The sequence below is a fragment of the Mauremys reevesii genome, linkage group 13, assembly GCF_016161935.1.
Source record: "Mauremys reevesii isolate NIE-2019 linkage group 13, ASM1616193v1, whole genome shotgun sequence".
NCBI classification, from domain to species: Eukaryota; Metazoa; Chordata; order Testudines; family Geoemydidae; genus Mauremys; species Mauremys reevesii.
The window spans coordinates 42,788,010-42,814,144 of NC_052635.1; the positions used below are offsets into that span (position 1 = coordinate 42,788,010).

General features: G+C 43.4%; 1 protein-coding gene across 1 annotated transcript in view; it reads left to right on the forward strand.

Moving 5' to 3' along the window:
* Positions 1-26,135, forward strand: part of COL9A3 (collagen type IX alpha 3 chain) — a 67,235-nt gene that overhangs the window by 35,811 nt on the left and 5,289 nt on the right. The window contains exons 17-29 of the mRNA XM_039497660.1: positions 1,495-1,548; positions 2,791-2,844; positions 4,088-4,141; positions 5,262-5,306; positions 6,449-6,502; positions 7,136-7,189; positions 12,292-12,345; positions 13,663-13,734; positions 17,376-17,411; positions 20,302-20,346; positions 21,758-21,790; positions 22,936-23,082; positions 25,553-25,607. Of these exons, the coding sequence (XP_039353594.1) occupies positions 1,495-1,548; positions 2,791-2,844; positions 4,088-4,141; positions 5,262-5,306; positions 6,449-6,502; positions 7,136-7,189; positions 12,292-12,345; positions 13,663-13,734; positions 17,376-17,411; positions 20,302-20,346; positions 21,758-21,790; positions 22,936-23,082; positions 25,553-25,607 (757 nt within the window). The remainder of the gene's footprint in view (positions 1-1,494; positions 1,549-2,790; positions 2,845-4,087; positions 4,142-5,261; positions 5,307-6,448; positions 6,503-7,135; positions 7,190-12,291; positions 12,346-13,662; positions 13,735-17,375; positions 17,412-20,301; positions 20,347-21,757; positions 21,791-22,935; positions 23,083-25,552; positions 25,608-26,135) is intronic.

Here is a 26,135-nt window from a genome sequence, read left to right on the forward strand (position 1 = left end):
AGATGGATTCAAGGAGAATCCTTGGATCTGTTTAACTCAACCCTGTGCTCCAACGGGGTCTCAGAGCACTGCATTTACCTTCCAGTGTGAGATGTTATGTCCTTGATCCAGGTCCCATGTCAACTTAATTTTGCAAGAAAGCCTTCTGAAATGTCTTTATGTAGCAACTGCTAATTATCAGGAGATGGAAGATAGTTCTGTTCCCAGTTCTGCTCTCAATTCTCTGGATGGGCTTGGGCAAGTTACTTAATCGCTCTGTGCCTCAGTTTCCCAATTTGTAAAATGGGGATGATACCTATTAATCCTTATAAATCACTTCCGGGTCTGTGAATGAAAATCACTGGATAAATGCTAAGTAGTGGTAGTTACTATTTCTATGAATCAGAATGTTAAAAATATTATTGCTGCTCTTAAAATGAATCTAGGAAAGACCTTTAGAAACAAACTTTTATACGTTTTCTTCATGGAAAATAGTGCGCTTGTGCATGTATTATATCCGGTCATAGGTCAGAGCTTTCGACAGGATATTACCTTGTACACAGTTCAATCATTTGTTGTATCTTTTTGTCAGAAGTTCAGGTTGGAACAAGAGTAGAGTTTAGCAAGATTTCTATACTCCTAATCCTTTTACTGGTTCCATTGGTCAGACTAGTTATTTAATCCTTGATATTTCCCATCAAGCAGGGCTCAAGTGAGTGAAAGGAAAGCAAGGATATTTTCCCAGCCATTCTGAGAAAGCTGAGCTTTAAGGCTCACATTTGTAATGGTGTCTAGGCATTCTGCCGCTAAGTATTGCAAGTCTAAATTACTTACTCAGCTACATCCCATTTTCAAAAGTGACTTAGGCCACGTCTACACTACCCGCCAGATTGGTGGGTAGTAATCGATCCATTGGGGATCGATTTATCACGTCTTGTCTAGACGCGATAAATCGATCCCCGAATCGACGCCCGTACTCCACCTCGGCAGGAGGAGTAAGCGGAGTCGATGGGGGAGCTGCGGCAGTCGACTTGCCGCCATGAGGACGGCCAGGTAAGTCGAACTAAGATATGTCGACTTCAGCTACGTGAATAGCTAGACTAGCCCTAAGAAACCAGTCTCTCACTGAAAATCAATTGGACTTAGGCTGCTAAATGCCTAGCCATCTATGTCACTTAGGCCTTAGAACACTAAGTGGAGCAACATATAAATACCTTTAAAAGTGTGGGCCTATGGGCTCGGGGCTTGATTCAGCAGCCATTGGTGTCAATGGGAGTTTGCTCATTTGAGTCAGGCTGCTGATGCTGAGACATGATGAGCACACATCTTCCGCTCATCTCATGCTCTAAATGAGCTAGTTATCCATCTGTGGATAGCTCAAGGTCAAACACAAACTGAATGAAACGAATCTATACTGTTAACATTGGAATGTTGAATTTATTTAATGCTTTTACCTAAAGGCTGTTTCTCTGGATATTTCCAGCACTGGATGATAAATGACTTGTGTGTTTCTAGGGTAGACCTGGACCAAAAGGATCACCAGGGACTGGTGGACCCATAGGAGAACCTGTAAGTCAGATTTTAAAATTATAAGTCTCTGTGTTCTCTGGTTCATCACTTTACAGTACAGCAAATGTTAGAAGAGCTTTTATGTTGTTTCTGTTTGATGTAGTCTCCACATCAAGGGCTACATTTTCAAAGTTGTCTGAACCTGGACACTGAGGGTCTGTTTTCGCAATCTATACTCATGTTCAAGCCCACAGCTGGTTCTGCAGAAGTCAGTGGCAAATTTCCCTTTGACCTCAGTAAGTTTGGAATTTGGCCCATTCGTTAATTTGGCCCATTGCAGTTGATGGGACTATTTGCCTGACTGTTTCCTAACAGGAGTGAAGGCTGCACAATCTGACTGGACAGTTACACCTACAATTTAATGCCCAAGCAGCATTTCTGCAGTCGGCTGTCTAAACGGAAAGGTCTGCAGACTTAAAACGTCGCAGGACTAAATTTAGAGGATGCATATGAAAATGTAACCCTGAAATTTAATATAATCAAGTCACTTACTGGTTCTGGCTTAAAATTTAAAATATATTGGACAGTAATGGTGACATTGGGTAACTGAAGTGTATGTAGGGTGACCAGACAGCAAGTATGAAAAATCAGGACAGGGTGTGGGGGATAATAGGAGCCTATATAAGAAAAAGACCCAAAAATCGGAACTGTCCCTATAAAATTGGGACATCTGGTCACCCTAAGTGTAGTGTTTGTGGAATTTGTTAGTGCTGCATTCTCTGGAATTAGAATCTGGGCTGTATTTTTATGATCTAGAATTTATATTGTGGTTAAGAATAGATGACCTGCAACATCATATCCAAAGTTAGTGAAACCTATAACCAGTGGTGGATTCGTAGGAACTTATTGCTCATTAAGGCTATGTCTACACTTCCGCGGTAAGTCGACCTAAGTTACGCAGTCGATGTAGTTTAGGTTGACTTACTGTGGTGTCTACGCCACGCTGTCTCCCGTTGACTTATCTTACTCTTCTCGTTCCGGGTGGAGTACCGAGGTGAACCGGAGAGCGCTCTGCTGTCAATTTAGCGGGTCTTCAGTAGACCCGCTAAATCGACCTCTGGTGCATCAATTGCCAGAGCGTCAATCTGGCAGTAGTGTAGACATAGCCTAATACTTTTAGGGGACTTTATAATTCAACACTAAAGACTGACTGATCCTTATATATTTCTGAACCTTTGCATGAGAGTTTGTAATCAATGGTGTCTGTGTCACAATCTTATTCTGCATTGTGCGCTTATTCAGGGCATGCCTGGCAAAGATGGACGAGATGGAACACCCGGACTCGATGGTGAGAAGGTTTGTAAAATCCTATTTCAACACCACGCAGAAAGATTTCAATTGCTGTCATCCACTGTGCCCAGGTATAGGCTTTCCTGAAGAAAAAGCAATGATCGAAAGACTTTGGCTCAAGAGAGAGATTTCCTGTAGTGTCACTGAGGCAGAAGAGGAAGATAGTTCACACTGATCACCCTGGGGAAATCCCAACAAGAAATTAAACCCAAAGATTATGTGACATAATGAACAGAATTAACTGATATTACCAGGGTTAAGTGACAGATCCTTATTACACAATGACTAATTCTAAAGCCATTTATTTGTGGCAAAACCTGCAGTATAAGGGGCCTCCTTATCATAAATGTTTAATGTCCTTTCAGAGCTATTGGTGGAGACATCCTTTTGTTCTCATCACTTACAAGGAAAGCGCTGTTAAGTGCTAGAGAGTTAGACATGTAACTGTGGGGTTCAGATTTCTGAAGGAAACCCTGGCAGGTGATCTCATGGAAATACACCTATTGGTCCTGGGAAAAAGGAACAGCCTTCACAAGTGAGAAATTAGAAGCTGTGGGTAGGGTTTTCAAAAACACCTAAAACAGTCAATGGGAGTTGGGTGCCTACTTCCTCTAGATGCTTTTGGAATCTCATCCTTTGTGTGCACACAGACATTGCAATTACCCATTTTGCACCTTCAGATGCCAATTGGGGCCTTCATATGGTTTTTGCAGACACAACAGGTGTATTTTGACAGGTGCACTTCCCTTAGAATCTTTGTCCAGGAATGTATGCGAAGGTCTGATTCTGATCTCGCTTACACTCACTTTGCATCAATGTAACTTTATTGATTTCAGGGGAGTTTTTTCCTTTATTTATGCCAGTGTGACTTAGAACGTTATTAGGCCCTATAAAAGTTTAAGGCAGATTCTGATCTCGCTAACAGCCATGTAAATCAGGAATAACTCACTGAAATCAGTGGAGATGCACTGGCTTGAAGCTGGCTTGTGAACAGATAATCCGATCCAAAATGTCCAACTCTGAACAATGAAATTAAATGTCAGAAGGTTTAGGCAACTTGCTGTGTGGTATAATAATAAAAATGAGCACAGATTTTCTGAGAGGCAAGCGATTCTGGATTCTACAAATATTGGGTGGATGGGAAATAAAGCCTGCCTGGAAAACATCTGTTTGTGGAAGAGTCACCTCTGACTAATGTGAATAGCATCAGATCAATCAATTGTCCATCTTAACCTATCACTGTTTACAGGGTGATGCTGCCCGCTTCGGTCCTCCTGGAGAGAAGGGGCCAAACGGACTTCCTGTGAGTATCACAGTATTGTTGCCATAAAGGAGTTGGAACATCTTGCCCAATGTAGGAGTGATACTTCTCTGTCATTTGACTGGGATGGAGGACACAAGAACACCTATATCTCACCTTGGGCCAGATTTTGGAAGGCATTGAGGCATCTAACTCACACTGGGATGTGCCTAGATGTCTTTCAAAATCTGGCCTCTTGTCTCACCATGTGTCTCAAACCTTTAAGCCCATGTATAAGACTCTCTTCCCATGGTGCAACACGAGAACGCCAAATGTCTGTGCACAGTATATTATACAGACTGGAAACAATCTGGGATATTTGCACAGTAAACCATGGCAATACAGCTAGAAACATAGTTAAAGAGAAATGATCTGATCCAATCCAGTTGCAGCCAAAAGACTTTGCTGGGGCTTTAGGAGACGATAAAGTGATTTCTGTCCCCTGCAGTTGGCGATAATCAACTAGTAACACTCCAGATTCTCGTGTCAGTCACAGCTGTGTCAGTGTGAAGTGACTCAGTTGACAATGGCACACCTCCTGCCCCAGTGCCACCACAACAGAGCGGCTGAAACCCTAGGCAAGTTGCCATGGTGCTAGTGTGTGTCCTAATATTTCAGAAAGAAAACAAAGAGGAAAAATGTTAGCATCATAATGACATTTATCCCTTAGCCTAAGGGGCTAAGGCTTTGAAGTCAGGAGAACCAGAGTCTACAGTATTCCTAACGCTGACTTACTCTAAGACATTGTTGGCCAAATTTTAACATCTCTGATCTCCAATTTCTTCATCAGTAAAATGGGAATATAAATACTTACCCCTCCCCTGCTTTGCAAAGTGTATCGTTGAATGGAAGGTGCTATATACGTACAAACTACTATTATTATTATTGTATGTTTCATGTTCGCCTTTCTTTCCCATTATCGTCAGTGGGCAGTGCATGGGGAGCACTCTGGATAATGAACTAGACGGTAATTTCTCCCATTGTTTTCACATGGAAGAATGTCTCTAATAGAAACTTATGTCCTGTGATTCTAAATGCCCATATATGTTTAATCAGACAGTAAACAGTAAATGTTACTTTCTACAAATTTCACAATTTCTGTTGTTGTGATTTTTTTTTTCAGGGGCTACCTGGAAGACCAGGTCACAAGGGTCCAAAGGGTGAACTAGTAAGTGAAGGAGGAGTTTTCACGGGGAAACTATTGTGTGTGTCATCTTAGTGCACTGCAGTTTTAGGCCCAATCTGGCAAACACTTACACACGTGCTTAATTTTGAGCACCAGAATAGTCTCACTGAGGTCAAAGGGCTGAAAACACGTGGATAAATATTTACAGGATTGAGTCCTTAGGGATCAAGGCCTGCATTTCTTTTTAAAATTGGCCTGCTTGAGTCACCTGTCGAGGTGACACAGTGTGGATATTCGCCTCGCTGTGCACATTGTACCTTCTCAGGTGTTTCTCAAAAGGACTTTTGAAGATCTCACTTTGACGGGTATTTCGGGAAATTGAAATGCAAAAGTATAAAATGCACAGTTCAGTCTCCAGTGAGTAAATATCCAGTGCAGGGGGTTTAATTGTGGGAAGATCCCTCAAGTTTCTTTAGACAGTCTGCTTCAATTCCAAAGACCGCCAACGGACCTCTGATAACCCTACCAGTGGCAGAATTTTGGAATTTGCCTCTCTACTGCCAAACTTTCACCCTGAAGTCACAAGACTTGACATGGCTGCCACACTATGTGTAAAATGGCACTGTCAGTAAATCTGCATCACCAGTCCCCTTCAAGATAAGCTACATGGAATCTTTACAACAATGCATTTCATTCCTACACTTTGAGACACCAGGCAGGCTCTCAGCAATGTTTGATGAAAGAAAATCTGAAACAGATTGAGGCAACTCATCGTAAAATTGCTCATTAAAGTGTATTTGTTCTGACTTTCCCTCCCTTTCAATCTTCTATCTAGCATCAGCCTCATTATTACGTACTATATACAAAGGCTACTAATCCTCGTGCTTCAGGGTGTACATTGATCACTGGCTGAGGTCAGGAGGAAATTCCTCCTACTTATGGTGTTCCCTAATATATTGGAAGTTCCAGCATGTGCACTTTAGCATAACTGTTCTATAGTTTTATATGCTATAAGAATTCTTCTCTTCTTGGAGTTTTATTGCTGTCTTTTAGCACGTTTTACTATCTCGTCTCCCCAGCAAGACTTTTTAATTTCATGCTTTTCCTTCCAGCAGGTTGGTAGGGAAGTTACAGAAGTGACTATGAAGTTCTGCCCAGTTGACTGTTTATTTTCCCCACTACAGGGTAGTCCTGGAGAGATGGGAGAGGCAGGTCCGTCGGGAGAGCCTGGTATCCCTGTAGGTATCTCCACATCTTTTATTTATATATATAATGAAACTCTATTCAGTGCCTCTTAAGTTCCACCACTGAGCTTGAGCTCACATGCTGCTTCTCTGGCACAATTGAGCTTGGCATATCCATACTAAGTGATATGAACATGTCTCTCTCTCTCTCACACACACACACGTGGTTTTTATACAAAGATATATAAAAAGTATGTGTGTGCAGTGTGGTAATGAGGGCTGACAAAACAGTCCTTCACTTGTGGATGTAAACACATTATGTGTGATTTTATCTGGGGAGTGGGATGTGGGATGTAAGTCACATGTCAGTTCATTAGAAACTCAGATACCACTTACCCTGCTGCAGTGGGGTCAAACAAGCAGTCTAGGGAGGCAGTGTGCCCTAGAGGATAATACGCTGGACTGGGACTCAGGAAACCCAGGTTCTATTCTTGGCTCTGCCATTGGCCTGCTGGGTGACCTGGGGCAAGTCACTTCACTGCTCTCTGCCTCAGTTTGCCATTCTGTAAAATGGGGCTAATGATACTGACCTCCTTTGTAACGCAGTTAATGGTTTTACAGTGGGTTGGGAAGGGTGAAGTTCCTGCTTGAAGAACAGCACCGATGACTTTTTGATATTGCTGATAGGGTGAGGCCGGTATCCCTGGTGAGAGAGGTGAGCCCGGACCTAGAGGATCATCTGTAAGTAGAACATTGCTTCTTCAAGTATAACCTTTCTGCAGTTAAAACACAGCTCTGTTATCAATCTTCAGAGCCACCATCAAGCTAAAATAAAAGGTTCCATCCTCTACTGGCGTAATGTCTGTGGATTTACACCAGCAGAGAATTTAGCCCAAAGTAAATGGGCCAAGGTCTCCTCTCTTTTACCCCAGTGTAAATGTGGAGTAACCAAACTGAAGTCATCGTGCTTATTCCACATTTACATTGAGGTAACGGAGAGGAGAATTTGTCCCATGTGATTCATGTGGCTGGTGCCCTTACATGATGGCAGCTTGGACAATCAGCACCTTCTTGATTTGGTAATAATAAGGGTTATTCTGGAATACCCAGCCTCCAGCACTCTAAACATGAAAGCCGTCCCTTTTAGGTGTCATTCAGAGATTCTAAGGCCAGAAAGGACAACTGAGATCATCTAGTCTGACCTCCTGCATAACACAGGCCAGAGAACTGCCCCCAAATAATTCCCATTTGAACTAGAGCAGATCTGTTAGAAAAACATCCAATCTTGATTTTAAAATTGCCAGTGATGGAGAATCCACCACAGCCCTTGGTAAATGTTTCCTATGGTTAATGACCCTCACTATGCTGTGTTTCTATTCTGAACTTGTGTACCTTCAACTTCCAGCCGTTGGGCCATTGTCTGCTAGATTTAAAGAGCCCCTTAGCAAATCTCATAGCTGTAGAAAATGTTTACAACAACATTTGAAATCATACAACTCACCTAGGTTACTTACAGCCTTGAAACTTGGAAGAGGTGTGTCGAAAGGTTTGCAAACATGCAGGGAGCCATTGCACTCTTTTGTGCAAAGTTGTGCCCGTTTATGGTTTGCATTAAAATCACAGAAAACTCACGACCGCACAGTTTGATGCAAAAGAAGGTCACGTTTGAGGCTTTCGATGATATTTCATTTGGGGAGTTGGTTCAAATCCAGACACTGAGACAGCACAAACCTGTGGGGATTTTGAAAAGGAAGCTAACGTTTGTGTGAAATGAAACAGTGGGTTTTGCCCAGCTCTAATTGCTTGGGTTTTTCCCTTCACCTGTAAATTGTAAAGAATTTCTGGTTTGAAGCATCTCATCAGTCTTGGGTCCAAAACAGGATGCTTCATACCCATTCTCAGCGTTGCCATAGAGCACAGGGAATAAAGAGCTATGAGTGCTGTAATGAAGGAAGAGTCGACAGCTAATTGCATTGCTGCCCATTGGGTTCCTGCAGAATGGTGTAAGATAAAAAACTGGCTTCGTTCACAATACTAAAAATTCCAGGACACCATTTATTTTCCTATTTTCCAACAAGTGCTACTGTTGTGGCTGGGCCTGAATTTCCAGGGGGTTGATCTTGTTTAAGTATTTTTGAAATCAGGAAGCCTACAGGACGTCTAAGATGATTTTTTCGTATGTGCCACTTGGGCAGAAACCGGGCAGTTTAATAAGTTATTGTTCAGAACAGCTTGCTCTTTACATTTCCTAGAAAAGGGAAATAAACCGTAGAGATACAAAAATTATTTGTTTTATGTCCTCAAATTTCAAAGTAAAATTGGGGAGGGGAAAAAATAGATATTTGGTTGGAAAAGCAAAAAAAAAAAAAAAAAAGTGTACTGTGAAAGGGGAAGGGCCAAATTCTCATCTCAGGCATCATCTATACAAGAAAAGTTCCCTGGTTTAACTACATCAAGTTAAACTGGTGCAAACCTCTAAGTCAGGTACACTAACATCAGCTTAATCCACGCTTATTTCTACTAACTTGTGTCAGTAAGTAACTTATGCAAAATCTATATGAGAAAGGGTTAAACTGGTGTAAGTGAGTCTATATTAGGGGTTTGTACCCGTTTAACTAAATTGGTTTGGTTAAGGCTCTTCACTTTTCAAATGTAGACAAAGCTTTACTTACACCTGTGTGACTCCAGAGTAACTCCACTGACTTCAGTGGGAGATCAGGATCTGGCTTAGACTATTTAAAAGAATTGCCACATAACCTTCATTTTCAATACCATGCAGCTTTATTTGGTAAAGCATCTTGCAGAAAACTCTAGTAGAGGTGTAAGTAAGACAGTTCCAAAGTTAAATGAGAAAACGAAAGCAGAAGGAAAAAATGAGAGCCATGAAAGTGTCGTTATAGTCAGTGGAGTGGCTGTATAAAAACGGCACTATTTTACTTACTTAGATCTGCTGATTGGGTTTATTCTAGATCATGGCTTCTTCCTATAAAAAATTAAGGCTGGGGAGCCATGCAGAGCCAGCACAGCTATGGGAGGCTGATCTAGATTTTAACCTGACTCTCAGTAATAGAGATTCTGTTAATGATTCTGTTAATGATGCACAAATCAGAAAGACCCCAACTGGACATTTAGATTCCAGAGTGAGTTTGTAGCAGGGATTTGGAGAAATCACATTTTTCAGTTGCTCCGCTCTGGCTGCGCTCCAGCTCCTGGCACAAACCTACTGCTCTCTGCGCTCCAGCTCCAGGCTTCACTCCAAAGCCCTGATCTGTAGGCCTGGCAGTTAGAAAACAGGCTTTTTCTTTTTTAACGTGTAAACTGAGTAAATCTGATATAGAGTCACCGAGAGAGAATGTGTGTGGAACCTCACAGTGCCATTTTCAAACAGTCACTTTCATGGCAGAATTTCACCTACGACATAAACTTTCCTCCAATCGCATAATGGCAAGAGAGGTTTAACAGTGAATCAAATGCTTCTTTTCGTAGCAGTTTATCTTGCTATTTGTATTTCTCTGATAAATACACTGCACCGACATTGGGAAAGCATTACTCAAAAAGACAAGTTAGACTGTTTAACTGAGAGAGAATTAATAGCCAACGTGAAATTCTCTTCTTCGGGGCCCTGATTCAGGAAGGTCCTTCAGGAAGGTGCCCAGCTTTAAGCATCTGTAGGGTGACCATATTTCCAAAGAGAAAACAGGACACCCCCAACCACTTGTCCATGGCCCCCCCCGGCCCCCCCATGCTGTGGCTGGTTGCTGGAACCAAGGAGCCTGTTGCCTGGTCTCTGGAAGCCTGATCGCTGGAAACCTGGGTGGGAGGAGAATGCTGCTTCCCCCCACACCCAGCCCTGCCCCCTCCTCACGGGGGACTGGCATCTCCAATCGCCCCCTCTGTACCGCACCCCACTTTTTTGACAAAAGTGGGCATTTGTCCTGTTTGCTCTTGCCAATTGATCAAGTCAGCAAGAACAAACGGGACAAATGTCTCCTTTTGGGGAAAAAAGTGGGGACGGCTGAGATGGCTTAAAAAAGGGACTGTCCCGGCCAAAACGGGACATTGGTCACCCTAAGCACATGAGTCCCATTGACTTCGGATCTTACTGAATAAAATGGTGCCATTTTTACATAGCCTACTGACATGGAACTGCTCATATGCTTAAAGGTACTTCACTGAACTAAGGTCTGCTTTGGATCTCCCTGACAGTGGCCTTGCTCCAGAGTGCCTGTGATGTCAATTAAGTTTTTATTGATTTAACATTAGTGTGCGATTGTGACTTGTATAATATCTTATGTGCTTGGGGAAAAATCCATGCTGGGTTCTGTCCACAAATATAACTAGTTCTCTGTATATTTCCAAAGCTCAAAACAAGGGGTAAAATCTTGAGAAGCACATAAGTCCCCTTAATTTTGCAATAGGATTTTGGCTCCTAAGTGACTTAGGTCTTGAGAAAGTTGTACCCAGTGACCTTGGAGCCTAAATCCCGTTTTCAAAAGTGACTTATTGCTTAGTCTTAGGCTCCTAAGTCATTTAGTCACTTTCAAAATTTGACCCAACATCATTTGTGTGTTTTATTTTCCCAGTAGAATACAGCCTAGCCTCTTGTACGCAGCTGTCAGTTTTCTTCAGAAATGTGTTTAGCTGGAATAACAGAAAACACAAAAGGCTGCATTTTCAAAACGCCTGACCTAAGTTGCTGGTGCAAAATGCGCCTGCACAAACATACATTTTTGCAATGGATGTGATTGCCAGTTTTGACTGTCCCAAGGCATGCACTGTATCATGCTTTTGTATTTGCATGTGTGTATTTCAAGGGGGCGGGCTGGACACCCAAGTTCCTGACTTCCAGAGGGGCTGCACGCTTGTAGCTCCTATTTGCTTCACTTGTAGTGGTGGACGCTCAACTCGTCTGGAAATCAGCCCCAGGTTTTCAATTTGCCAGCCCCCACAGTCTGTTCCTTTAATTACCAGTTTTCTTCCTAACTTCATCTGACAGTTCAGTAAGAGTTGAAAAACGGTTCAGTGAATTAATTAGCTTAACCTGTATGCAATTAAATATGTGATATATAGTTAGTACTAGAGTTGCTTGGAACTCCCATCTACCGTTCCTCCCCCTCCCCCCGAAAACCTCTTTCCCAGCAGGCATATGTGTCAACCTACTAAGAACAAAATGATCTGTGAACTGGAAAAGGTGCAAAGGAATTGTCTTGTGTTTTCAATTCCTGCGACTTAGAATATCTCAGAAAGATCCTGTTAGGGTGTAAAAAGCCTTGGCCACTTATTTGACAGTCTGCCCCTATGTTAACCCGGAAATCTCAAGAGGATGATCAGGTGTATCCGTCACAAAAGCACCATTTAGCGGGTCACGGTCAGAAAGCACCCATTGACTTCACTGGGATTAGTCATGTGCTTAAAATTAGACATCTGCTTCCCTACCTTGCTGAACCAAGCCAATTAACTGTATCCATTCAGAACTGGAGTGTCAGGTCTGAACTGACATATTCTCAGGGCTGTGTCTCTAGGAGAAGTTTGCAGAGCACGAGTCCTACTGTGCCTATCTCTAGCCAGGCTCACTTAGGCCCTTGCATTGGTAAGAACCAAATGAATCTAAGCATTGAGTAAAACAGAAATAATCGTTATTGTTAATGGTAATCATAGGAATAAAGTTCAGTAAACAGCAAGCTGCCTTGCAATGGCCATCCATCAGCATGGCTGTTAGGAAGACTTTTACACCGCAGGACGGCCTGCTTTTTGTTGTTACAACAAAGGCAATTCAACTGTGTTCAGGACTCAATTGGTTGTGGATGATCTTTCTTAATGATGCTTATTCTTCTCTTTCTCAGGGCGCACTTGGTCTTCAGGGCCCATTGGGAGCCCCAGGTGTAAGAGGCTTTCAGGTCAGTAAGCTTGAAATTTGGGTAATTTAGTACCCACCAGGTGTCCATGCAAACTTCTGGCAAAGAAGATTGGGTGATCGTGACAAATGATTGGAGGGACTGGATTTCCACTAATCAGAATATCCTTAATGCCCTCTTTAATATAACACAGTGAAAGGGGGAGCAAGGGAAGAGCAGTAGCCAAAATACTACGATATCCACTGCAAGAGCAAACACTGTCTTTATTTCACAAATGCAGAGGGAGTCTTTTAGATCTGATCATTTTATACCCTCCTTCACCTGGATATTCCCAACCCACTTGTCTTGAGTGTCCCCTGTGCTAGTCCCGGGGACCCCTCCTTGAATCCCGTCACCCGCACTCCCAAGATGGCAGCTGCTTTCCCCTCTCCAGCCAGAAAGTGGCTAGGGCCAGGTCTACACTGCAATGTCGGTGGTGATCTGGGATCCCAGATCCCAGATCACCAGGGCTGTGCCAGCAAAAGCCCCAAGTTACGCCGGCAAACCCGTGCTTTTGCGAGTGTAACTTACTTCACTCCGGGTGGGGCTGGATAGCTATGCTGGCAAAAGTGCGTTGCTGATCCAGTACAACGGTATAGCTGTGTCGGCAAAGCCTTCCGAGTATAGACCCAGCCTAGGATTCCACACGGAGCCTGAGCAGCAAAACACCTGAATTGTCCAGAGGACCCACTCTGGAGCATCATCAAGCGCTCCCTGATCTGCAGCACATCCAGCCTCCGTTGTCAGGGAGAGCTCAGGCTCAAGCCTTTCACGTGGCTCTGCAAATGTCAGCAAGAAGCCATCAGGCCAGCCTTGCACATGGGTGTTTTGATAAAGCTGCTTTGAATGAAAAGAGCTGCAGGTTTTCATACAGTTCTCAGTGTACTGGCCACACAAAGCAGTAAGGGCTCTATCATCCGCGGCCCATGGAGACTCGTCGTGCTGAAGCTTCATTGCTTCCTGACTCCCAAATTTGGTTCTGTTGGTGCACCCAGATGCCCTTATTGTGGCCGCTAAGCAACCTCTGCTAATGCCATTGATGATCTGCAAGAGATTGGGCTGGAGTACCTCAAAATGCCTTCCCCCAGTCAATGGCGTCAGAGGGGAAGGGTAGGGCCAGCAAGCAAGGACATGAGGACGGAGAAGAGCGGTACTGGGGTCTGGAAGGACAGGGACAGTGGTTGGGACTCGGGAGAGTAAAGAAGGAAAAAGGGAATCTGGAATTATTGACTTTGTTCAGGAAATCAGGATTGAGACTGGTGAACTCTTGGGACATTCACAGGTGCAAGGACTCTTGTTTTTCCTTTGTTTTCCCTTTAGGGCCGCAAAGGTGCCAGTGGGGAACCTGGACTCCCTGGCCCTACGGGGATTCGTGGTGAATTTGGTGACAGGGTAAGTAGAGCTGGGCAGGAAAGGTTTTTGCCATCCTGCAAAAACTTCTGGGGTCTCAAACTATATCCTCAAAATATATAACCCCAAAATCTTGAAAATGTTCACAAACCAAAAATCTGGAAACCATTTTGGTTCAAGTCATTTGAAAAGTTTTGTTCCGATTTTGACCTTTTTTTCTTGTTTGCTCCTGAGAGGATGGGCTGAATGAGAGCAGCCCTCACGTTACCCCCTCCCTGGCCCGTTCCCTCCACTTTGAGTGATGTAGTGGCCCTTTACGGGGACCCTCTGACAGTGAGGAGAACTTTCCTATGTGGCAGATTTCCCACCATTGGGGTCTATGTCAGCAGTGTCTGCCTGTCCTTGCTCAGTTTAATTACTAATTTTTTCCATAATTGCCAATTTTGCAACAAAGCAATCTGTTTGCTCCTCAGGATTTTCCCCAGCTCTTTCAACTCTTGCCCATAAATTGGATGATGCTCGTGACAATAAAGTAAAGCCAGCAGAACTGCGCCAGCTTGTGCTCCCTGCCAGACCGACGATGGAACACAGCCCCTTAACATTTTCAGAGCCTCATTTTGAACCTTACCTCTAATTTGAACCTTCAGTTTTATACGGATAAATAACTGGGCCTGCTACAAATTGCAAATGCAAGCGGGAGCGGTTAGATACCTAACTTGCTGGCTTGCAAGGGTAAAATGTCATTAGATGTTTACATTTTACCATTTGCAATTGCAGTTCATTGCAAGTGCAAAACTTCTACTGCAAAGTTAGGGGCTTTGTAGCTGAAAATCAAGCACACGATATCATTCAGCGCATATAGATAAGAGAATAAGAAGGTCTAACGCTTCAGAACCTGGGTTCAATTCCCTGCTTCACCACAGACTGTGTGTGACCTTGGGCAAGTCGCTTACCCTCTCTGTGCCTCCATTCCCCTTCTGTAAAATGGGGATAATAGCACTGTCCTGCCTCATAAGGATAAATTAAAAATTGTGAGGCACACAGACACTGTGGGATGGGGCCATATAAGTATCTTGGGCCTTGTCTACATTACCCGCTGGTTCGACGGGCAGCGATCGATCCAGCAGGGGTCAATTTATTGTGTCTAATCGACCGCCGAGCGTTCTTCTGTCGACTCCGGTACTCCACCGGAGCAAGAGGCGCATGCGGAGTCAACAGAGGAGCATCAGCAGTTGACTCACCGCGGTGAAGACAACGCACTGAATAGATCTAAGTACGTCGACTTCAGCTACATTATTCACGTAGCTAAAGTTGCGTAACATAGATCGATTCTCCCCCTTCCCCCCTTGTAGACCAGACCTAAGATAAAAGATCCACCTGGATAGACCAAGTTCTTATGTCTCGATATATCGGTTCAGCTGATTAATAAACTGAACCATTCCTTTGTGCTTCCTGATGTCAGCCTCAGCAGGAGGATCCTGACAAATCAGGCTTTTACTGATCTATGGTTAAAAACAAACAACCAATCTTGAATCATAGGAGTTAGAGCTGGAAAAGGAAGGGGAATCATGAGCTAATCAGCATTTCCAGTGCTGCATCTCCATTCCTAGAAGTCCCATTATGCTTAGACTGAATAGTTTATTTCAACAAGATTTTCCAGATCCTATCCCAGCCAGATTGGACTATTTGTTTGCAATGGACACAGAGCCGAAGTGGGTTTACTATACCTGCTCTATATGCAGATTTCAGCAAAGTGCAAGATCTCCATGCTCACAGGAGAGCTGCATTGTAGTTATTTAGAATATTTAATTAGGACGTTTTAAAAAAATCTTTTATTTTTTCTTTACAAACGGAAACATACTTAGGCCCTGCAAGGCCAGAATTTAAAAATAAATTCAGCAGTTGGATTTAAATAGAATTATTCTCATTGAAAAGAAGCCAGCAGCGCAAAAATGAATGTGAGTTGTCCACAGCCTGCAGGAGAACAGTAGCCGTGTGTTCCATGGCTTCCTTCACTTCAGCTTGTAGGTAAAGTCTCTGTGTAAATAATCACCCCTGGGCACCCGAGATTTCACAATGGGCCTCTGTGTTAGAGCTGGAAGAATCTTGTGGTGAGATTTATGCTTCTCAGTCGCAAGGGGCTCTGAGTCTGGATGCTATAACAGCAGGCGTACTGTAGAAACAAGAATCGCCACAATGAAAAATGTATTTTTGGAGATGATGCATCCCTTTAAAACTATGGCCCTGTTAAAAATGAGTGAATGGAGAACAAGTAACTGTTTAAAAAAAAAATAGCAGCCCTGTCACAGGGTTTGGGGAATAATATTGCATTTGTGTTCATTTTTTAAAAAAAAGTTATAAATACCCAGATTCATTTCTACCTTCTGGCTTGTTACCTCTGAATTATTTTAATAGGGACACTTTTTAATAGAACTCTCAGTTTTTTAATTCATCTTCAGGGCTTGACTTTAATGAAATGACACCCACTAATTCTATGTGTTTGTTCTATCACGTTGTTCTGCTGGAAGTTTCTAGAACCAGCTAGGAAAAAAATTACATATTTCCCAATTGCCAAATTGATGAATGTGCCATAAAACTGCTGTTCTAAGACTACAATAATTGAACCCATCCAACAGTGCATTGCAGAAAAGACCAAGGCCCTCAGAACTCGATTGGCTCCCGGCTGTGTTAGATGGATCCAAAGTCACAGGCCAGGGCTGCAAATGTATTGCTTCATTCTCCTTTTGAATGCTAAAGAGGCATGGTTGTTCTTGGAATGTTTCTTCAGACTGGCTAAATTACCCCTAGGTTTATAAATTACAGCTGCTTGGTTCACCTTTTACTCCTATGGACATCTGACCCTGCCACTTAAAACAGGATACCAGACAAGGTGGGTCCCTTACCAGCAAGTTCCCAAGTCATGTTCTCTGTGGATGCCGAAGTCAGGAACAGCTAACCCTAAACCCTTGTGAAAATTGACGTAGTAATAGAGACCTTGCAAAACTGTTATGAACATTCACTAGTCCTGGCACAAAAATCCACTCTCCTGCTCTATACCATGATGATAAAAAAAAATCTATGAATATTTTACATGCCTGGGGGAAGGGAGGGAAATGAACCTTACCCAGGGATGAGCCAGGAAGGTGAGTCTGATGTAAATGGACAGAATTAACTGCACACGGCATTTTAGTTTTGTTCAGTGAATTAACAAGGACAGTATGAACAGAGTATCCCATAAGCCAAAGTCTTACAATGACCACCACAGAGAATGAATGGAAGGCAGGTGGGGAGGGGCCCTCAAACACTGAGACCCACTGCATTAAAGTTATTTTTAATGGCTGGCAGGTTGAATGGGTTATGGGGGAGATGAGGTGAGAGAGCCAATTCAGAGAAGGAAATTGTGGCCTATCATCTTGTGGCTTATGTATACTGTAACTGTCAAGAAAGAAATGTGAACCACAGAGACCACAGAATATTGCTGCAAAACAAACTGAACGCTAAAAACCTCTTGTTGATTCGAAGAAATACAAATGAGTTCTGATCCCTGCCCTGCCTCTTCGTCTTAGCTGGCAATGACAGGATTCGTTTTCCCACCCCTCACTGTGCCAGTGAGCATCTGACTGTGCTAGGAATGCGTGGGAAAAGAAGAGTTCCCTGCTCATTCTCCCTTTTTCTTGTTCCAGGGTTCTGGTGGAGTTTCTGGTCCCAAAGGTAACCAGGTGAGCCAAGGGTTGGTCTTCCCTTTTCTGGTTATTTTCCCATTTTATTCAACGAATATGATTTAACTGTAGCTTGATCACAGCTATTCGACAGCTTTACCAACTTTTCCTCCCAATCAAAATTAGCAGGTTCTGCAGCAGACACAGCCAACCCATTTTTCTTCTGATTAATTTTTGTGTGTGCTCAATGGACTTTATTTTAATAAAGGGATCTTGAAATGCCGTGCTCCAGAGCCTTTGTGTCTGTCTTCCAGTAACAGCACGTGGCAAGTAAACTGCTTGGGGCCAAATCTTGCTCACCTAACTCACAGAAGTCAGCCTGTAATCTTCAAGGGGTACCCATGGGAGCAGTCAAGCTGGGGTGGTAGCCCCCTGAAGCCCCCAACGTTTAACTGTTTAGGGGCTAGGAACATTTAGCCCTTAATAAACTTTTCTTCTAAATTGTCATGTTTGGATTGCTTCAGTTGATGACCTTCCTTGAAATCTATAACTTAGATCAGTGGAGGAATGTGGTTTATCTCTGCAGAAAATGGAATGCCCTCCCAACAACAGTTTATCAATTGCAAATATGTCTCCTATCCTCCTTTTGTTGCTTTCTAAGGGCAGGATCAGTCTAAGTTCAATAGGGTCTGTGAAGCCTAAATCTAAAAAAGACATCTAGTCCCAGTCTGTACCATCAGCACAATGCTGTTCATTATCGGCTGTAACCGTGTGCAATACCCTAGCCATGTTGTAGTGCCATTCTGAGTGGCATCTGAAACGTGTAAACCCTGCACATACCAACGGGTAGCTCTGTGTATTGTCTCTATTCCTACCTGAATAACAAGCGCCATCTGTTGGTTTAAAGGAAAAGGGATTATATATTGTGGCTTAACATGGCCATACAGGGCTATTCAATGAATGGGTCTTGGGAGACTTTTGTCCTCGTATGAGTCCAACTCAGAAATAAAGCTGCAACTTAATAATTAGCCACCTGGTTTCAAACATCACTGGAAACACCCCGGCCCGATTTTGGGTAGACCCCAAGTTTGTGACTGAAGTTTAGATTTTATTTTTCATAAGGGCTTATGAATAGTCCCCTTGCATGCACTTTATTTCAGAGGCTTGCTGTGATAATTGGACCTACAAATTTACCCAAATTGTGAGCTTAACTGTGAAAAGTGGGTGTAAGTTCATAAGGTGTTACAATAACCTAATAACAGATGTTGGTGGGAAAAGGTACAAAAGCACAGAGAGACTGAATTAGTCCAAACAAAAAGGCCTCAAGGATTGTGTTGAAATCATGCTTGGAAAATTGGACAGTGTGAGACCAAAAATCAATGAACAATAATTGGTGTGTCAGAAATTAGGCCTAATTAGTGGACAAAATAATGAGGGAATGGACTATTCCACCCATCACTCCCTTTTGGGGGTCTTTCAAGAAAGAGAATTTGGGGAGAAAAATTGGCTACTGGAGTGAGCTTCACCATCCTGGCTGCCACCCCCACCATCTCCTGGGACCCTGGACCTTCTTCATCCCAATCCTAAAAGTTGTCTTGACCAAACTAGGCCAAAAACCGGAACCCAAATAACACTGCCACGTCCACCAGCTCCAGCTAAATCCCAAATACCACGTGGGATTTGAGACTTTGTTTTTCTCTCGTTCCTCCCCACCCAGGAGTCCTTTTCCTTCTCTGCCTTTTTCTCCTCTTTCCTATCCCTCTCCTTTTTCCTTTTGTCTAATTAACGTCTGGCGTAGCTGGCCAACGCTGCATAATTTGCAACACCAGAAAGGGGCAACTAAAATCAATGCCCTAAATAGCTCAATGCTGGTATAAGTTTGCCAGATCTCAAAGTGACTAATAAAACAGTGTGCTGTGCCTTTGTTTTTCCAGCAGTGAGGTTGCAAGTGAAAGTCAACCACCGGAGATGGAAGCTGTATTTTCTATATTTGCTGTTCTTTTCTCTGTCTGTCTTGTTTAGTTTTCTTAGGAAACAGGATCAGACTTTAACAGCAGCAGCAATGAAAGCTCCAGCCCATTTCTGCAAACTTCTCTTTCCCCCAAAAAGGACAGTTAATACCCTCTTTCATAGCATCTGAAAAACCCATCAAACAAGGGGAGTTTTCCCAGCTAAAATGAATAAATGAATATCTGTTGTTAAAATGAAAGCCTTACTTAATACTTTACATTTCAAATGCTTTAATTGTTTTTCCTTCTATTCTGTGTCTTTAATAAAAGGTTAAAATAATGTTTAATGGTTTGCTGTGCTACTAACCATGCCAAGTCTCTGTATACCAAACCCCAAACCTTTAACGTTAAACCGTAACAGGGTCTTGTTAACACCTTAACTCTTTAGGCCCGTGTAGTCCAGCTGAATTAATACAACCAGCTGCTTTGGGGTCACATCCCGGTTTAAACAAGGAATTTTGTCTGATGAACAGACTTAGCACGGAACTATCTTCCTGGAGCGAAGAGCGTTAAGTGTGGACACCTGTTCTGGCTGCATTGCTGCTCATCAGCACTTGCCAGGTCCTTGTCTCTTATGGGTTCAGCCCTTGCTCAGGTCACTCTAGAATTAAATGTTTGCCACAGCGAGTTTGATGCAAAGGGCTCCTAGCTCTTGCAGAAGGCTGCCTGTTATCATGGTTGCCATTCAGAGCAGCAGAACAGCTATTGTGGAGCGTACCTTAATTTTGCCATATCTATTTTCCAAGTCAGAAAACTTTCCCACTGCAACAACAAGGTACTGAATCCTCTTTGCTGCCAGTAGGAGGTGAGGGTACTCAGGGCTCAAAGGACTGGGCCCTGACAGAATAAATCCCACTTGGAAAGTGTAGCGCGTTTGTGAATAACCATTGCAATCCCACTGGTGAGGTTCTCATGTGTTAACTGTTGTGCCTCCTTATCAGGGTGCCGCTGGAGCAGATGGCCTGCCAGGTGACAAAGGAGAACTGGTAGGTGTCATTTAAACACAACAAAATTAACATACCAAACAGTGGGAGCCCAGAGATTAATGAACCAATGACTATTAAAACCTGCCAGCGTTGAATACACGAGGGCTCCAAAGGCTACAGTTACACTATTGATTGTGAAAAGAGAACGGTGTCCTGTGAAACCAAACCAAGTATTCCGTTCACCATCAGCACTGTGCCCATTTTAGTTTGACTAGTAAAACTAGAGGAGGATTTCTCACGTGTATCGCCAGTAGGGTGACCAGACAGCAAGTGTGAAAAATCAGTACGGGGTGGGGGGTAATAGGAGCCCATATTAAAAAAAAAAAAAAAAGCCCCAAATGTCAGGACTGTCCCTATAAAATCGGGATATCTGGTCACCCTAATAGCCAGGGATTCATCATTCGTTATTTCTACCCCTCAGGGAGATCAGATGCACTGCACAGTGCATAGAAGCCGACAGTCCCTTCTGTTCTTGGGTGTTGAGGCTTTGGTTCAATGGAGGCTGTCACTGCCAGGGAGCTACGTTCAGCCCTGGTCTGTGGGTCTAATGATGAATCCCTGTCTATAGAGGTGAGGAATCCTCTAGTTTTACTAGTAAAACTAAACCGATCAGTTATTCCTTACAAGTGCAGTCCACGCCTGAACCTTGAGCCCCTCCCGCCTCCCCTCCAGCAGTCAGACGATTGCACTGCTGAGCAGACGAGCCCTGCGCTGCTCTGCAGATCTGCAGGGGTCACAGTGGTTCTCAACCTTTTTGGGCTCAGGGTCCATTTGTAAATGTTTATGGCTTGTCGTGACCTGGGGGTGGAGGCGCTGGGGTGGTTTCAGTCGGATCCTGCCCCCTAGTGTGTGTTGGGGGTTGGGTCCTGCTTGGCAATCACCCCACAGTGGCGGCTCCTGCAGCTCCTGTGCTGTGGGGCTGGCTGCGCTTGGCTCTCGGCATTGCAGTTGTGTGAGTGGAGTTGTGACCTGGCTCGTGGGGTTCCAGTGCCACTCACTCAAATTTGGCCTACTCAGACTCCTGTCATCATGACGGCTGGGCCAAATCTGAGTGGCACTGGGACCCGGGAGATAAGCCCAGGCAGCCCTGTGGGACAGGAGCTGCACCGTAACCCTTTGAAACATTCTGGTGACCCAGTTTTCTGTCCCAACCCCTGAGTTGAAAGATACCAATGGGGTTATCCTACCTCCTGGCAGTGCCCTTTGGCTTCCTATGCCTCTGTTTGCAGTATTGTGCTTTGCATTGATGTAGAACCCACAGACCCTGCTCAGGAATCCCGTTACATTAGGTATGGTACACAGTGGTGGTCCCTGCTTCCAAGAACTTAAGGATCTGCTTTTAGGTGTTTACTTTGCAACTGATTCTTGTTCTTTAGAGAAGAATAACATCAAACTTCCCTTTTTCTTGTAGGGTCCTTTCGGCCCCCCAGGACAAAAGGGAGAGGTAAGTGTCCTCCATTGCAGACTGAGAGTCACAGAAATGTTAAGTAAACAAATGAGCTTATCACATCCCAATGTAGCTTCTGATCTCATTGGGTTATGCAGCATCAAGGGTGGCGTTGTCTTTTATTTTCGGCTCTGGTCTCTGGTCCATTAATATAGCCATTAGATGACCCTTAGTGTTGACCTTTGTGATTTTCACTAGGAGGGTGGTGAAGCACTGGAATGGGTTCCCTAGGGAGATGGTGGAATCTCCTTCCTTAGAGGTTTTTAAGGTCAGGTTTGACAAAGCCCTGGCTGGGATGATTTAGTTGGGAATTGGTCCTGCTTCGAGCAGGGGGTTGGACTAGATGACCTCCTGAGGTCCCTTCCAACCCTGATATTCTATGATTTTTCATGCACACTCTACATGGAGTCTTCAAGGATGGCTACCTAAGTTGTATGTGTAAATCCCACATCTGTCTGTGGGAGTAAAAGCTCAGCAATGCAGAATGGGGGAGTGTGTAATGAGCCCCGTCCAGCAATGCGCTTAAGCACAGGCTTAACTTTAACCGCCAGGGTCGTGCCATTGATTATTGCTGAAAATGCCTAATGTGGAAAACAATTTATTCAGAACTCTTAGCACGTCACTTAGTACGTCTTGATGAGACAGAAATTTGGCCCTGGGAAGGATCAGATAAGCAGCAGCCTTGAGAAGGAATTAATTGCTGCTGCTATAATGGTAACATACCAAAAGGCAGAAACAGTTAGGTCTCCACGCTTGAAATCAAAGGCCCTGTCCATGCTACGTTGGAAAGCAAGGGAGCATCAATGCTGTTGGTTCTGACGTGATTTCCCAGAATGGTGGTGTTCTGAGAACCATGCTGTAAATCTGCTACTGTGTGGCCTTTTTATGTCACTGCAATGGTTTGAATACCGTTGCTGCTAGCACTGTTTGAACTATAGCATGGATATGGCCTAAAACATGCGTAATAATCATGTAAACCCGTAAATGCGAGATGAAGAACATACATGGTCAGCATAGCCACTATGTCAGTAAGAGAGAAAACAAGGAAGCCGGAAGGAAAAGCTTAACTAAGAAATACTGTGGAAGAATAACAATATGCTGAGCCTCCTGTTTTAAGCTGTTTGGTTTCTCTTCCTCCTTAGTCAGGAGAAAGAGGCGAGCTGGGTCCTAAAGGTATACAAGGACCTAACGGGACTTCTGGTGTGCAAGGGATTCCAGGTCATCCAGGACCTATGGGCTACCAGGGAGAGCAAGGTATCCCCGGCATTACTGGAAAACCTGGCCCTCCAGTAAGTATCATCTGTTCCTTGATCACAGTCCTGCATTGGAAATGGATGAATGGGTAATAGGCAGTACCGGTTATGCTGGACTTTGGGTGTAGGTTTGATTCTGTTTAGAGTAAGTTTACAAAATAAGTTTTTGCCCTTTTGTTCACAAATGGACAAGTCTTGCAGTACTTGCAGCATCAGTACCTGTGACGGGTCTTATGAAGCAGATCAGGCTAATGGACTGAGAGGAAAGATCTCCTTTGCTATAAGTCAGTAAAGAAGAGGTCCTTAATGGCAGAAATAAATAAAAATGCCAGCCTGTGGGAGGCTGGATGGTCAGGGAATTTGTAATAGGATATGTAACTTTGTAACTCCATGTTGCTGGTTCAGATCTGGTGCAGGGGAGAAGTGAATGAAAGTTACCATCTCATGGACATTCAAGGTATGTCTACACAACAATATAAGCCCAGGGTTCGAACTCAGGCTTAAGCCTAACCCCAATTCTGTCTACATAGAAATCACATTAACCCCAGGCTCAGACCCAGGGTCCCAGGACCCCACAGGGGTGGTGGGTCCAACTTGAGTCAAGCCGGGACCCAGGGTTCAAGCCCTATTGCTTTGCAGTGTGATGTGCCTCCACTGGACTCATGCCAAAAGTATCCCACAGGCCGACTTCCTTTGTCCTCTGAATAGTCAAGTTTTGTGGACAGTCAAGTTTTCCCACACTGCACCATGAACAAATGGCTAGAGTGGCCACATTATGGAGGGCACTGGGAAGTCGGGGATATGGGTGAATGTGAGCCTGGATAATGCACTACTGATGCTGGAGCCCCAGGATGAAATCCAAGGTTCAACAATTCCTCACCTGGGATTACAAATGAGCGCAGATCCTCAAGTCCTATTTTAGCAAACCCAGTGTCTGTTAACTCGAGTTCTACAAACCCTGGGCTTATATTGCAGTGTTGACATACCCTCAGAGGCCTGTGTGAAATGTGCTGGGTGTTCTCAGTCCAGTTCCCAATGGACAAGTGTCCACACCACCAAAACTACATCACAGCTGGTAGTAATTGGTTCCCTTGGGGTGGTCCCCTGAGAAGGGCCAAAGAATGAGCAGGGCATGGAGACTGAACTACCTGCTTGTCCCTCCAGAGTAGGGTTGAGTCACGCTGAAATAGTGTTGAAGAAGCATACGCTGACACTACCTATGTTGCTCCTGTTCTGTGAATAAATGTAAACTATCTCCAAGGCTGTCAATACAGCACTAAAGTAACATAAAAATGTAAAGTATCAGAGGGGTAGCCGTGTTAGTCTGGTTCTGTAGAAGCAGCAAAGAATCCTGTGGCACCTTATAGACTAACAGACGTTTTGCAGCATGAGCTTCGTGAATACCCACTTCTTCGGATGCACTGCTTGCATCCGAAGAAGTGGGTATTCACCCACGAAAGCTCATGCTGCAAAACGTCTGTTAGTCTATAAGGTGCCACAGGATTCTTTGCTGCTTCTATAAAAATGTAAATCGATAATAGGAGCCTGGCCTGCCTTCTATAATTTGTCTTAAGAGTAACACTAAACTGTGTACGTCTCAATTGCTAAGTGTTCTCAGAGGGCAATTGGTTCCAGTGTGTTAATGTTGGCAACTGTTTGGTCAGATCAGAAAAGAAAAGGCCTCGTCCAGTGGATTTTAACATTTAAACATTATGGGCCAAAGATTAAAGGGGCTTTTACCTTGGACTTCAGCTTTGCAGGTGCAAATGACTGTGCCCAGAATTACAAATGAGGGCACAAACATGAACAAATTAAAGGTCACCAGCATTAGACCAGCTTCTAATTTTGCACTTCCACCACTGGCATTTGTGCATGCAAATCAGGTAACTGCACATCTAACTAGCAGATTTGTAGAAGCAGTTTATTTGTACAAAAAGGTGCGCGCGCACACACAATTTGCAAGCACAGAATTAAGACCTATTTCCAAAAACTTGTACCTTTTAAGGATTAGTTTCCTCTCAATGTGATGTGTTGTTAGGAGTTACCTGCATTCATTGGGGTTGGATGTGATGTGTGAAGTCATGTTTGCTCTCCATAACTGTGAGAGCACTAAGAAAGTAAATTGATAGCAGTCAATAACTTTAAAATGCAAACCTGTTTCCTGTTGGGTCATTATAGTATTACTCACATTAGGGTTTGATTTGTTATTTTCCCCAAGCTTGAGTTTCACTTTTCAGTAAAGGCCAAATAAACAACAAATTAAATATATGACTTGGAACATTAGCACCACAACATTCCCACTAACTGTAAAATCAACTTCATTAATATTACCACAACCCCAGGATCTTAAGGCTGAAGCTAATATTTTCTGAACTACTCTTTCTTCTTAATAAAAACTCTTCTGCTTGATTTTGCAGTCCATTAGAAATAAGTTTCTTTCGGGGATCAATAGTTTGATGACAAGAAATAATATGATTTTGTGTAAGGACTCTTCTGTCAATTGCAGGGCAAAGAGGCCAGTGAACAACACATAAGAGAACTCTGTGGGGGAATGATAAATGGTGAGTATAACTGGGAGATAGCTGAACTTTCATTATTGTCTGTATCAGAATATAGCTACACTTTATAGTCAGAGAACACTTGTTTCTGTTTAGTTTAACAATGATCGTAATAATCTGAGACATTAGGAATTCCTTTCCAATGGGACTTGTATTACTAGCCAATCATTACAAAGTATAGTAAAGGCTCATTGATATAGTTGCTGTTTTATGATGCCAAAGGTCACGGGATTTCATTCCTGATAGAGCAATAAAGTTTTGCTTCAAAGAAATTATTTTATGTCTTTTGAATATTTTGTTTCTTGAAGATTGTGTTTCAGTCACTTTTTGTGGCAGAAACTAAAACCTGCAAACCTATTTCAATTACTTGAGTATTAATTTCCATTAAACTTTGCTTCAAAATTATTTAAAGTGTTTTCCTTTAGTTTATAAATAACATGAAAGAAAAAATTCATCAGTTTGCAAAGTGTTTAGATGTTTCTGAGCACCCCCCCACACACACACAAGTCCAGAGGTTTACTATAATGAAAA